The 14,388-nt window shown below is 35.7% G+C and overlaps 1 protein-coding gene across 6 annotated transcripts in view; it reads right to left on the reverse strand.

Annotated features, from left to right (window-relative positions):
* Positions 1-374: 374 nt before the first annotated feature.
* Positions 375-14,388, reverse strand: part of LOC124184526 (mitochondrial genome maintenance exonuclease 1-like) — a 31,781-nt gene continuing 17,767 nt past the window's right edge. For 5 of the 6 annotated variants that reach the window (XM_046574322.1, XM_046574321.1, XM_046574320.1 and 2 more), the window contains exons 4-5: positions 992-1,124; positions 375-902 (exon numbers count right to left, since the gene is read on the reverse strand). In XM_046574322.1, the coding sequence (XP_046430278.1) occupies positions 726-902; positions 992-1,124 (310 nt within the window). In that variant the 3' untranslated portion in view covers positions 375-725. The remainder of the gene's footprint in view (positions 903-991; positions 1,125-14,388) is intronic. The other variant, XM_046574323.1, reaches the window with a different exon arrangement.

The raw sequence follows: 14,388 nt of genomic DNA on the forward strand, positions 1-14,388 counted from the left end.
TTAGAATAGGAGTGTTCCTCGAGACGTGAAACGTACGGGTGCAGAAAAGGTGTGACAATGCTAGGAGTAGGGAATGGAATTTGATGAGTAAGCGCGATAGTGAATAGCGTGAGACTACGTAGAGATAAGAGGACAGGACAGAGACCATGAGATTAATGTAAGAACTGTGGTAGAGTTAGCGAGTAGGAAAAATAGAGAGAAGTGATATGCTGGACGTAACACCGTAATTTATCGTACTCAATTTCATGAAAATAATAATTTTTGGTTCTGTCTAAGGTTCAACAACCTACTTGTAACGCACATTCGAAATGCTACGTTACAGTACATAGAAAACGATGGCAGGTACCTATTCAGAAACAAATAAAACATTCTCACTCGATAACTTTACATTTATTTCCGAAATCCCAACCATTTCCTGTAGTTTCATCAATGACATTTCCATCAGTGTTATTGCAAGAATACTTCAAAGAACCTGACGGGAAGTTGTCATTATTTTCGGATACTAATGTTGAAAGGTTAAACAGTCGGTGACAATTGATATCAGTAGTTTAAAACAAAAGAGAGAGACTTCTTGGAAATAACTGGAAAAGTAGAGAAATGGAATTTATATGCAGACATATTATTTCTGCTAATAAAAAAAATATCCAAGAAAAAAATAGTAACACTTCATGCTAAAGAAAGAAAATTGTGTAATTGTACACGAGTTTTCCGTCATCTTATAGTTTTCACTGGTCTTCAAGCACAAGTAAGTGCTGTTTGGCTTTTAAATCTTCTACTACGTAGTACTGCTGTAGTCGTCTTAGCCACTGTTTCCAATACATATTCAATATCTGAGAATTCATCTCATATACTGAAGCTGGTTCACCACTTGTGTACCCTATAACAATTAGACCATTCTGGACCTGTAAAAATTCACAATTATTTCCCAAGCGGGATTCAAAAAGTTTTGTCCGTATTTAAATAGCCTACTATTGGTTGCGTAACTATTCACCTGAAATTTATAGTTTTCGTCAGAGTTTAGTGCTCCGATATACGAAGCTGCTTGAATTGGTGCATCGAAAGTGCTACGTATCGTATTCTTCATTCTGTCCGACTTTTTCCACTCTATAACGCACAAATTACCTCTGAAATCAACATTTAAGAATTTTCAGAAATGTATAATCTTCAATAACTCGACGATACAGTTATGTGAAAATTGTTCGTGATGGTGTAATATGTTTCTAATATTTGGCAGTGACACTGTCGTAGATTTTCTTTTTTATATTTTGATTGGTTTAAAAGGTCGAATCAAAAAATTTGTACAGGTATGAGAAAATCTTAATTATTAGGGCTGGCATACTAAATCGACGTTTTTCCACAACCGAAATTTCGACTAGAATCGATTTTCGAGTATCGGTTTAAAGGTTGAAAACCGCTGAGTCAAAATCAATTTTGACAGAAAAGTCAAATAGTTCGATTTCCGGATTTTCGAATTTTCCATTTTTGGAAATTTCAGTTTCCAGTATCAGTTTCGCTCCGAGTTCACTGTCAGTCGTTTAGTCTACGTATCGATTAGCGAATATGCCGAGTATCGTGTGGGAATAGTTCGAAAAAACTGATGATGGGATAGAAGTAGTCTGTTTATTATGTAATAAACATATGAAATATAAAAGTTCCACATCTTCATATGACTGCATTTTGAAAACGTTCACGGTCTTATATTGAAGCGAAGGTAAGCGGAGTGTAAATAGGAGCAGAGTATATGTATAGTGACAAATTATTTTTAATTAAATTAGCCATTTAATCACACATTATTCCTGCAATGGTGATTAAACTTACTTCAATTTCACATTCTTCTTATAATACACGATGTTTCAGAATTCGTGACAAATATTTTACACACTCAATCCTTATCAAAATTGGGCTTAAAAGTTCTTCAGCCATATTCTTTAGTGTTAGTTTTAATTTATTTCTTCTTAATAAGAACCTCTTACCAAACAATTTATCTAGTTTCGAGTAACTTTACAAAGGAATATTTCTTGGTGAAATTGACCAATAATTTAAGAAAATTCAAAATCTGAAACAAATAAGTAAAAAAAATGGCTAAGGAACTTTTGATCCTAATTTCAACTACGATTCATCCCCGTATAGAATTCGTCGTAAATTCTGAAACACCTTGTATAGTACCTTGTGTACATGCCTCGATGCTTTACTGCCGTAAGAGAAGTTCTTTAATAAATTACTATTTTAGCGTTCAATTGTTTAGTCATCCTGAAATGAATTTGAAACGTCCTCCAAGTCTACTCCTAACAATCAGACTCGGCATGAAGGCCTCAACTCATCATCAGTACCTTCCGTTTCTGAGTCGGACTCGAGGATCGTGACTGATTTGGTTTTATGGAGTATTCTATAAAATGGGTGTACGCGTGGTGAAGAGATCCGAGTGAAATCCGAGATTAGAGGAACTTCTCTACGTGCAAGAAGTTACAAGAAGAAGTATTTTTTTAAATCAAGCCGTGCTTTGATTATATTTCGAAATATAGGCCGATAGTTGAAATTGTCAATAGCAAAAATTCTAATTAAACTGGATAAGGATAGTTTTTATTTAATGTAACAACAGAAAGAGACTACTAAATTTTGAATGATTCCGTCTATCCGTTGGCGAAATTACCTGATTCGTTGAAAACCGATATTGAAAAACCGATGTTCTGCTGGAAATCTACCTTGTGGGTGATACTTTCTTTGTTACCAAGGTGATGAAGGTTGCCTGACAGAGCAACTGGATAAGCAGACATGCTTAAAATAATGTACATAACACATAAATTAATCAGTATCGAAAACCGAAAATCGAACTATTCGGTTTTCGATAAAAAAACCAATTTCGATTTAGCGATTTTTGACTTTCAAACCGATATTCGGAAATTGATTAAATATTCGGCCTTTCGAAAATCGATTGTTACCAGCACCAGTAATTACCGAGCGGGAAGTACTAAAAAAATGAATTAGATTAAAGGGCCTAGCCAGGGTTACATAGGAAATATGCCCCTGAACCGATGTGGATTTACTATACGCCACATTTTAGAGCTACCTCAAAAACCTGGTTCGCGCAAGTTTAAAACCTCTTATTATTACGCTGGAAACTCAGAATAACGTGGATTTCCGTTTTTTCACGATTACTATGCTATTTTTACTGTAAAAAATATGAAAAAAATTGGAGATCTGGCGGATATCGATGTACATACTTGAGAATTATTAGATCACGGAAATGTGTCCCCCAGATGATTGAGTTGACATTGAGTTGCTTTTCTCCCAAAAAACCATTGAAAAATTGGTTTTTGACTTTTTTAACAATGGCGCACCTTTCAGAAAAATCTGAAAAAATTACATAAAATCAAAAATAACGCAATGAACATACTGTAAAAAAAAGAAGCTAATCACTCTTCAAACTTAATAAGAGCTCGAAAATTTAAACCTCAAAAGATTTTTCACAGCTCGAATTTGGTCCGAAAATATTCGAAATAATTCTCAAGTATGTACATCGATATCCGCCAGATCTCCAATTTTTTCATATTTTTTGCAGTAAAAATGGCGTAGTAATCGCGAAAAAACGGAAATCCACGTTATTCTGAGTTTCCAGCGTACTAATATAGATAAAGGTTTTAAACTTGCGCGAACCAGGTTTTTGAGGTGGCTCTAAAATGTGGCGTATAGTAAATCCACATCGGTTCAGGGGAATATTTCATGTGCAACCCCGGCTAGGCCCTTTGTTTGGTACTTAATTTTTACTGCCGATGCGAAAATGTTTACAATATTGAATATCAATGATAAAATATTATTCCAAAAAAATTCAAATGCCACAGTTGGTTTAATGAAAATGATTTAATAAGCAAAATATGAACAAATGTTTTGGTATCACTTTTGTTAGTCGTATTCTACAATCTGAGTTTAGTTGATACAAATTGGGTAATTCTTTCCTTAATCTTGTAATTTAAATTTTGACAAACATATTGATTATATTGTTTCAAAAATTACAAAACAAATGAACTGTATTAAACGTTTTTCCAAAGGTTTTAGTGATGTACAAACTTTTATAACACATTGTTATTCATTTATGTAAAGAATTTTAACTTACTGTTCTACTGTTTGGAAACCTCATACATATACAAATATTTACAAACTAGAAAATTTAACTCACTTTTTTTTGCATTTTATAACTTTTAAGACCAGCAATCCAAGGCATTTTACTGATCACGATTGCTTCAATATTTCTTCAATTCTTCTAATACCTTCAGTTTGTTTAGCAATGCATGGAATTGATCTATTTCTAATTTTGACTTAAAAAATTATTAACAATGTAACAATTGACTATTTACTTCAATATTTCTTCAATTCATTTGATACCCTCAGTTTATTTAGCAATGCATAGAATTAATTTATTTCTAATTTTTACTTATAAAATTATTAACAATGTAACAATTGACTATCCCGAATTGCTATCTAGGTTTTGTTTTTTGCTCCAAGAAAAACTGTACGGCACAATAATTATTATTTCTACATAACTTGAACAGCAAATGTTACTCTATAATTGACACTATATCATCATTATGCAACGAGAATGAAAATTGGTTTCAGCCTTACAACACTAGTTTTCGCACTATAAGAAACCTCTAGAGCTTTATTTAAGTATGTATGAATAGTTATTTCTTTTGTAAATTACACTACACCACTGTGCCGTATAATGCGTTATATACCGAAAAAATAATGCGTGTGGAGTTGGCCCAGCACTTTTGGAAAATAATGATTATAAAATTGTGCTGACTTGTGCTAAAGGTGTGCTAACTTGTGCCGTCAATCCGCTTTTCCTAACTTCAAAGGATTCCCAAAAAATCACAAAAATCTGATAAGCCCAGCACTTTTGAGATAAAAAAAAAAATTGTGCCGGGTTGTGCTACATTTGTGCTAACTTGTGCCGTACTTCATTTTTTCGAAAAGTCTATTATTCACACGGAAAGAAAAAAAAAAATCAGGATGAGAGAAATGGTGCTGGGTTGTACCGCATTTGTGTCAACTTATGCCGTACTCTATTTTCCCAAACATTCGAGAAGAGTTGAAAGAATCCACAAAAATCATCGAATAAATTAAAAAATTGACACACGGCTCGGATTTTTTGAGATTTTTGATTTTTTTTCATTGTGCTAGATTGTGCCATGTTTGTGTCAACTCGTGCCGTGCTCTATTTTCCCAAACATTCGAGAAAAGTTGAGAAAATCCAGAAAAATCATCGAGAAAATTGAAAAATTGACACACGGCTCGGAACTTTCGAGATTTTTGAATTTTTTCGATTGTGCTAGATTGTGCTAATGTTTGAGCTAACTTGTGCCGTGCTCCATTTTTCAAAGAATTCTAAAAAAATTCGAAGATGTTCGTTGTTGTACAGAATGGATTTTGCAATGATATACTGGAAATTGCTAGAACGTTTGAATGGCGGGGATCCGCTTGATGCCCCTGACAAAAAATTTTGATTTAATTTCTAAAACGAAAATTTAGTCAACCAGGTTTTCTTAGATTTTTCATTACTATTCATTTTCTTTACCGCCCAACCAGTTAGTCGATTTTGATTGAAAATAATTTTTCGCTGTCAAAACACAAGCTATAATCCTTTATAATTTAAAATTTTTCCGTTCAGCTGTTCTCCAAAACACTAAGCCTAATTGTATTTATGACAAACCGACAGACAAAGACATAGACAGACAGACAGACCAACGTATGTAACTATGTTCAGAATCATGTATGATGTCAGCTAAAGGGTCCAAAAATCGAAAATTCATGAACTGAAGAAAGTAGTTTTCGACATGAAACCAATACTTTTCTATCGCCTGCGTGATGAAAAGTAGGTATAAGAAAAAAGAAATTGTGATTTGTCCTCTCCTGGAAATGTTGAATCAACTCGGTTTGTCAAACTCGGGTAGATTGCTGTATGTATGCGATCCGATTCTCCGAAAATTTGAGCACGAAGGCATTTTGCGAATGGCTGGCTGAAGTGGCAGAATATCTCCATTACATGGCTTGCTTCACCTTGGAAACCATGGGTGCTATATTTATCATCGCAATTCGTTGTCTTTTAATTTGAACGTTCTCTTCTAGCGGAAAAAAATCATCTTTCAATTTTTTTGACACAATTAACACTTTTTTCTTCTTCCAAAGAAAAGATTTTTTTCCGGCGAGTCCAAAACAGTAACATTAGGTAGGTTTCTCAGTTATAGGATAGCAAAAAAATTCAGTTCATTTTTTTTGTGTATTAACTTCGAATTTATAGCATAATTCAAAACGGCTATGCGGTGTTCAAAAGTACCACAAAAAAGCGCTGTCTTTTCCGTCTTGTTTTTTTTTTTATATTTTTTTTTTATTTTTTTTTCGTTTTTTTTTTTTTTTTTTTGTTAATTATTTTTGGGGATTTTTGGGAATTTTTTTTTTTGTATTTTTTTTGTTTTCATTTCGACAAAGTTTTTACTGACCCGTTGTATTTCAATTTGTCTCATGTTATCTCTGGAGATGCTGTCTAATGATATGCCGATACATGATATTATACACATGAGACAATCTGCCACATTATAAAATCCCGAGGCTTTTTTATACAACCATTAGTGTACACGAATATTTAATACTTGTTGCTTATTTAGGATTGCACAACTTGTTTGTTAAAAATATTTTAAATATCACTATATCGCTTTGATACGAATAACCTAATGTAAGTAGTAAAATAGTATCTACCAGTAATAATAATAATTATTTATTCGGAATTTTGGTTGCTTCATTTTACGTATTTATTATTGAAAAAAAATCCAAGTGTAATACCGGTAATTATTCGTAGCGGAGATTACTTGTCAACAGAATGAGATATAAAAACTAAAAATCGAAATATGAATAGAAAAATATTGGTCACGTATCGCCTGCCGTATACTACAACCATAGCCATATAAAAGGAAATATGAAAAGTTTTAGATTTAATTTCCACTTGCATGAAAATTTATTGACACTTCCTACTCATTTCTTCCATCGGTCAGAGATCACATTTCATGTGCACTCCTCAACTCTTTACAATGCTCAACTGACCGATCAGTTATCGTTCTTATTTTCGAACATGACCATCTACGATGCTACGCAACTACGCTGAAGTACTGTCTGTAAAATCTTTAAAGGCCGCCAAAGAAATGTATGAGCACGAGTTGCATTAGGCTGAAGTGTAAACAATTAGGAATGGGTCAACTGGAAATGACTCAGATTTTGACGCAATTTTACGTTTTGTATCGTCAAATTCAAGCCATTTCGTTTCCTGAAATGAATATCCTACGTAATGCCCGGATCTTCTACCCTGTCCTCCATAACGTACAACCACTCCGGCTAGCAGAAATGACTTCCCCTTCAGTTGTATACATGTTTGAAAGTCAGCAAGGTTGCATTTCTTTTTTAGAGCAAGCTCGGTGGGATCACATTCCACTACAATTTGCGATCCGTACGTCAAAATTATTTCTTTCTCCTCGTTACAGCACACTGATTTGTAATTCGGCATACCGTTTACCATCGCATCGCCCAGCCTGCACAAACCATGATTCAGATTATATCCACATTTAAAGGCACAATAATAGATTTTCTTATTGTGTTGTTAGAACAAATGTGGCATATTTTTATTTCCGTGTAGCTGGGATCATCTACTAACATGTACTGCGCTACGCTACCAATGCTTGAACAACAATCAACAGTTAACACGTTTTCTTTAAGCGTATCTTCAAATTGTTGCACTTTACTCAGTTGCAGAGCTCTTTCTTGGTAAATTTTGGCACTGGAACCATCTTTCAGAAAATTTCGTAAAAAACGCATGAACTCGGATTTGGATTTTGATATTTCTGTGTGAAACGTTTCGTTTCCGCATGCTCCAGCCAGTATAGATTTTATGCTGTCAAAGCCGCAAGTATTTTTGACAATAAGTCTATTTTCTTTCTGCTTTATCGACGAGCAGATATTGCCGTTTTCCAGATTAGCCAGGCCAAGACGACTTTTCTTTGAAAAGCTGGTTAGTTCGAATTCTGGACATGCATCTAGGTACGTTTTTCACTTCACCCCACGTGATTGATTTTTATCCTTCCAGTTGTGTTCGATATTCAATTCATGGTTTTCATCAACGAGGAGAGAAGAGTCATGGCTTATTTTTTGTCCGATTGTGGCCGCGTTCATGTCAAGAGTTGTGCTGGTGTATGATGTGCAGTTGTCATTCGTATCTGCTGTAGTCTCCGCCGACACCTTATTCACCAGCTCTTTGTAGTCATCAAGGGAAATTCGGTCTTCTCACATTTTTTGTGAGTGTGACCAGTGGATAGAGAACATATAAGATTCTCAGTTGAATTTTTTTTGCAAAAAGAAATATTGATTTTTTGCAAAATTATAGCTATTGTAAAATGCGCACGCATGAACTATTATTCAAATGCGCCGGAAAAGGCCGATCTTTCCCGAGCCTAATAGTGACGTCACGATGTTGTTCCCGAACGTGCTGAATAGCCATAAAGCACGGAAATTATACGTGAAAACTGTTTGTCGTAATATTCTAACGCAAATAAACTGATGTGGCGTGTACTACGAGTTACCGATGGTGTTATGTGCCCTTGTGTAAAAATACTACAAAAAGTGCACCAAGTAAAATATTCGTCGTAGTTCCATGAGACGAAAAAAGGCGAGAGGTATGGTTCGCGATGGCACGTCGTCCTGATAAACCAACAAATTCAAATTATTTTTGCTGTCAAGATCATTTCAATGTAATTTTTCAAATTTCAATTTAATTTTTCAAATCTCATTCTCGCGAGCAGTTTCGATACACCTAACCTATAAATTGTTTTTCAGTTAAAAGAGGACATGGAAAATTATGTTTGCTTTGCTTCAATGGGTGGCCCTATAAAAATGAAAAAAAATGCTGTGCCACATATTTTCGATTGCCAGTCAGGTCGTAAAAGATGTTTTCATCCTCGCCCGACATCTGACAAAAGGAGACGTAAAGCAGATGTAACCGATCTTCTTGCCACGCCAAGTTCTTCGTCGTTCACTGAAGCTGCCAGCAAAGAAAATGTTTCCCTCAATATCAAGACAGCAACGGAGGTAAATCCGTAACTAATACTTTCAATGTTGGCATTGCAGTAACTATACTATTGAAATGTATACTTTTTTCATACATTCAGGAACCTTTCCACTTAGATATCGATGATGCTCGTATCGCTCCGGAACTTCTTATACAACTTCTGGTATCAGAGGCTAAAATTAAGAGCAAACCTGCTGAGAAAACCTTTCAAAATAAAGGGGTGCAAGTTAATATGCCACGTTCATACAATTTTCGCAGTAAATACATGTCATGCAATATAAAAGCCAGTACTACGGATGCAATATGTTCACCACAGAAGATTAACACACGAGATGCTAAGAATTCACCGATAAAAGCTTCTGGTCAAATCAAAATATCTACGGAGATACCGTTTCGACTATGGTATCTTCATTCGCTCGAGGGACATCAAGCGATTGGGAGCCACTTTCCGCAGAAGAGAAAGAGATCGAAACAAATCAACGACAAGAATTGAAAGCTACAGCTTCATTACTCACAAATTATTTCATAAGTACTGATCCAAAAAATTACATTGGTGTTTCAAGAGAATGGAATTGGATTATAGATCTTCTGCATATTCACACAAAAATTAGCGCTGATGATATAAAATTAATTTTAATGAAGATTAAGTTGGACGACACGTTTAAAAGATTGGGCGAACAATTTGGGATGTCAACAAGTCAAGCAAGTAAAGTATTTAATAGTTGTGTCCCAAAATTAGCTCACATGCTGAAACCTTTGATATATTTTCTTTCGAAAAATAGTATTAAAAAAACATAATCGACTGTTTCGAAATACAAATCGGATAACCATCAAATAGCGTTCATCAAGCATTAACCTGGTCGGAATATAAGAAATGCGACACATTGAAATATTTAATATCATCCACACCTGATGGATTTATCAACTATATATCCGCAGGATATGGCGGAAGAATAAGCGATACACTTATCACAGAAATATGTGGTTTTTTAGAAATATTACCAGAAAAATGTGGGGTAATGGCTGATCGTGGATTCAAACAGATTCAAGTTCTTCTGAACAAAAAAAAGTGTACACTTATTCGTCCCCCAAGTGTATCGTCTAATGTGAAGCTGACAAAAACAGAAGTATTGGAAACGAAACGTATTGCAAGCTTGCGTATACATATTGAACGAGTTATTCGGCGATTGAGGGAATATAAAATGCTCATACCCCATGCTTGTCTTCCGCACAGTTATACGTCTGTAATCGATTATGTCATAATAATCGCTGCAGCACTCATAAATATACAGCCGCCAATAATAAAAACGTGAATAGAATTCAAATGCGTAAAAAAGTCTTTCATGTAGTTGATAATATTTATTGTTTAATCGGAACATATTGTGAACAAATCGATGTAGACGGAATATTATAAGAAAAGTGAAATATAATAACTTTCTTAATTACATAAGTTTTTGAACATTTTTGAGAAAATATAATCTTTCCAAAATTTTGTTGCCTTATCGATTATCTCATTAATATATTCTTCATCGAACGTTTCCCAAAGAAGAGTAATGTTCTTCGTATTTTCAAAACTTGGATCTGCCACACAAAAAATGCCTTTATGTTTACCGGTCGCAAACATTTGTAAATGCATTTGGGCTTTGCATTTGTCATTCATTTTGCCTTGGGGTAAAAACTTGTCAAACGTTTTTACTGTTGATGGGCATTTCACTTCCACAATGAAGTCGTCACATATGGCATCAGGTGAAGCGCCTAACATTGGGAATGATGGCACCAACTGCAGACAGCAATTTTGAAAAATAATCCTGTTTTTTCGGAAGGTTCTTGTAACACCGCTGATTCTAATAGTCTTCCTCGCTGCATTTGTTCTGTATCGAATACTTTTGCTGCTCCAGTCACTTGTTGGATAAATGAACCATCTTCTATTCTGCAACCAGTCGCTTCGTATATCTTTGATGCTGTAACTCTCCCGTACCGAAGTTCATGCCAAAGAAGTGTATCACTCTGAGCACGAGTAAATTTTTCGGCGACGTCACACAAATCATGTGACATCTCTGTTGTTGGGAATGCAATAAAATCATCAACCAACTCTCCATCGTTCTAGATAAATTTCATAAGAAGTTGATGAATCGACAGTGACACAATTTTGCAATTTTTTAGTTCGAAGTTATGCCTTGTAAGCTGACTGTCCACCTGTTTCTCTTCCGCCTCTTTAACGAGAGCTTGGAAAAACGTCGTATTCTCTGGCATTGGTCTAAAAACAGATGAAGTTTCTGTCATTTCGGAACACGCGATGAATTTTTTCGCCGTGCCTACGGATGCTAAAGCGGATCGACGCCAGTAGCATTCAATTTCTGTGACTGATGGGTGTTCTGAACGACGATAAATCCACATCAAAAATGCAGTAGCATGTTTGCAACCACCTGTAAAAAAATACGATACAATTAATATACATATTATCAACAAATATATATAAATAAATCGTGAATCTGAATATGATCGTACCATTTGGTTTACTGCACAATTAACTATCAATATTGAGGTTTATGATATTGACGCAGCGATAGCACTTTTCATCAAGAAGTTGATTGTTACAGTGCTTTGAAGCAACAAAATAATCATAAATCTTAATATTGATAACATTTCATTCGCTGCGCACTTGTGGGTTATTTTTTTCCATTAATGGATTTTTGCACATATATCAGGAACTTCTGATTATTTGTATTTAGATACATTATCTTACTTACCACTGGCTGCTGCGCAATCGTGACATTCCACATTCATAATTTTTTCTTCCTCTTCGTTCACAGTTAGCGTAACAGAATACCCTTGGTTTCTCACTCGGTGCTCAGTACACACTCTGCATTTTACTTTACAAATATGTCGATCCCTTTGGGGACAGACATAACCTATAGCTTGATCGCCATACTTTTCTCGGCTTGACCTAAGGAATAGAATCGTTGAATATTAAGTTTTTTCGTTCAACAGAGTTTTTTCCTATGAGATACAACTAAAATTATGAAGCTTTGCATAAATAATGGTTACTTACATTGCAGCCTTTGCGTGGCGAATTTCGGCAGCATTGAATTGATCACCGTTCCTGATATATTCACACACCATAAACATATCAACTTTCGGTAAATTCTAAGAATCGGCTTTCACGAAACCAGATTCGAGACGATTTGCCATTTTCTACGATTATGAGCCAAGAAAATAATAAATTGTGTTCTGATTGACACCTGGAACGTGTAAAGACTTGGTGAATATGAGCCCGCGAAGTCGGCAACAACATCGTGACCTCAAACCAGTGGCGTGGCGTTTTGACATCACGTGATAAAATTTAAACTTGAGTGATTTTTAATGTATTATTATTTAATATAATAATAATTATTTTAACGTAAAAATATTATCAATGGCTTTTACTAATGATATACTATGGAAAAAAAAACATTTAACCATTTCTAAAATTTATGAGAAGACCGAATTGGAGTTGAACTCGTCGCAGATTCTCTTATACTCTGGATGGAGCTAGATGCATCCTTCTTCGGGCAGTCATCTTGAATTGCCCAATCCTAAAATGCAACAGCTAGCTTTGCTCGACCGTCGAACAACAACAAATGCGTAGCGACATACTTGTCCACCCTCATCGGTCGAGATTCGTTACGCAACATAATGTGCTTCACATCGTTCATTTCGGATTCCACAGGTGCTGAGCTCAGATTTATTTTACCGTATCCAAAAACTCCTATCATTACGCCTGTATACAATGGGAAGTAGTATAGTAGAGTCTTTAATTTTTTGCATATTTCTGGGACGTAATATGGGTTTAGCTGATCTCCTGTGCTTGACAATGCTACCGTATTGCGACATTCATATATTAAACCATGAGCCCAGGTCACAACGTTACAATCGTCTATTGTTGTTTCACACTCGTCAATACAATCGTCGTTGTCGGGAAGTTCTTTGGGGATTTCTGAATCATCGAGACCTTTGATCTTCCCGGTAATCATGCAGCGGGCACATTCAGCTGGCACCTCCTGTCGTAGGCTATCTTTTCCTACGTCTTCGCTAAGGTACAGAATGACAATACTTGTCGCCAATTCCACGAATCGAGCGAAGATTGTTTGTTTGGTGAGCAATGCTAGGGCAAAAAGATAAAACTTTTTAACTTTCGGGTTTTTCAGTGTTGAAAAAAATTTCCACCGCGACAAGAAATGTATGTAATGGCATATATCCAACCGTATGAAACATTTAGGGACCTTCATTCCAGATTTATTTGAAAGTAAAGCATAGCACGTCGACAAGTAAGCCTTGAGACTTGAGCTTTGACCAAATGCCTTTGCAATGGCATTGAGCAAAGCTGTATCGAAGTCGCATACTACTGTTGATGGAAGAGGGAATCCGGATTTCTATTTTTCACCAATTCTCAAAAATTCAAAAAGCCAATACTGAATGACATTTACATTTTGGGCGGCGCTCAACATTTGAAAGGCTGGCACCTTATACGTCCTAGTATCGACCAGTGCCTGGTAAAGATAAATGTGTGGACTTTGTTCTCCACTTGGTAATAGTAATTTCTTCACCAATGAACCGGTGGCATCGATGTACACAACATCATGGTTATCTATATACACCGCCATTTGTGTGGGGGTCCAATAGTGGACAAAGAATGGATCGTAACCTATAGCATGTATAGACCCCACATAGTCAATGTATTTCATGTTAGTCAAACATGTGATTGCCCACGCGCCTTTTACTTTTAAAAATTTATCCCGTATCTCCTGCCTTCCTTTTCGCAACGTCGCTGGCCGATAGAAGTTCGGAGGTTTGCCGTCATACATATATCCATATTATCCCTAGCATAATTTCTGCGCCAAATCGTAGCCGACCCAGTCGCCAATGATTCTGTCACTTCGATTCCTTTTTCACCGTTCAGAGGGCGTTTTTTAACATGTTCGATCGATGGATTGAACCCTGATACACAGCAATCCATCTGAACATCAGCATTTTTTGGAGGCTTATTAGCAATAATGCCTATCAAAGTACATTTACAATGTAGGCAGTAAGCGTACACCATAACGTAGATTCCCGTTTCGGAAACCGTGCACCGCTTAAACATGAAGGGAAGAGGTAGTTTAGTTTCTTTAAACACCAGTTCAAATACCGCGTTTGTCCATCTACCACGACGCAAAATGGAATACTTACGTTGGACCTTAGCGATCGACTTGTATATGATTCTTTCAGAGTCTAGATCGTGCCACACTTTGAGCGGTATTTCAATG

This window comes from Neodiprion fabricii, chromosome 6, assembly GCF_021155785.1.
Source record: "Neodiprion fabricii isolate iyNeoFabr1 chromosome 6, iyNeoFabr1.1, whole genome shotgun sequence".
Classification (NCBI taxonomy): Eukaryota; Metazoa; Arthropoda; class Insecta; order Hymenoptera; family Diprionidae; genus Neodiprion; species Neodiprion fabricii.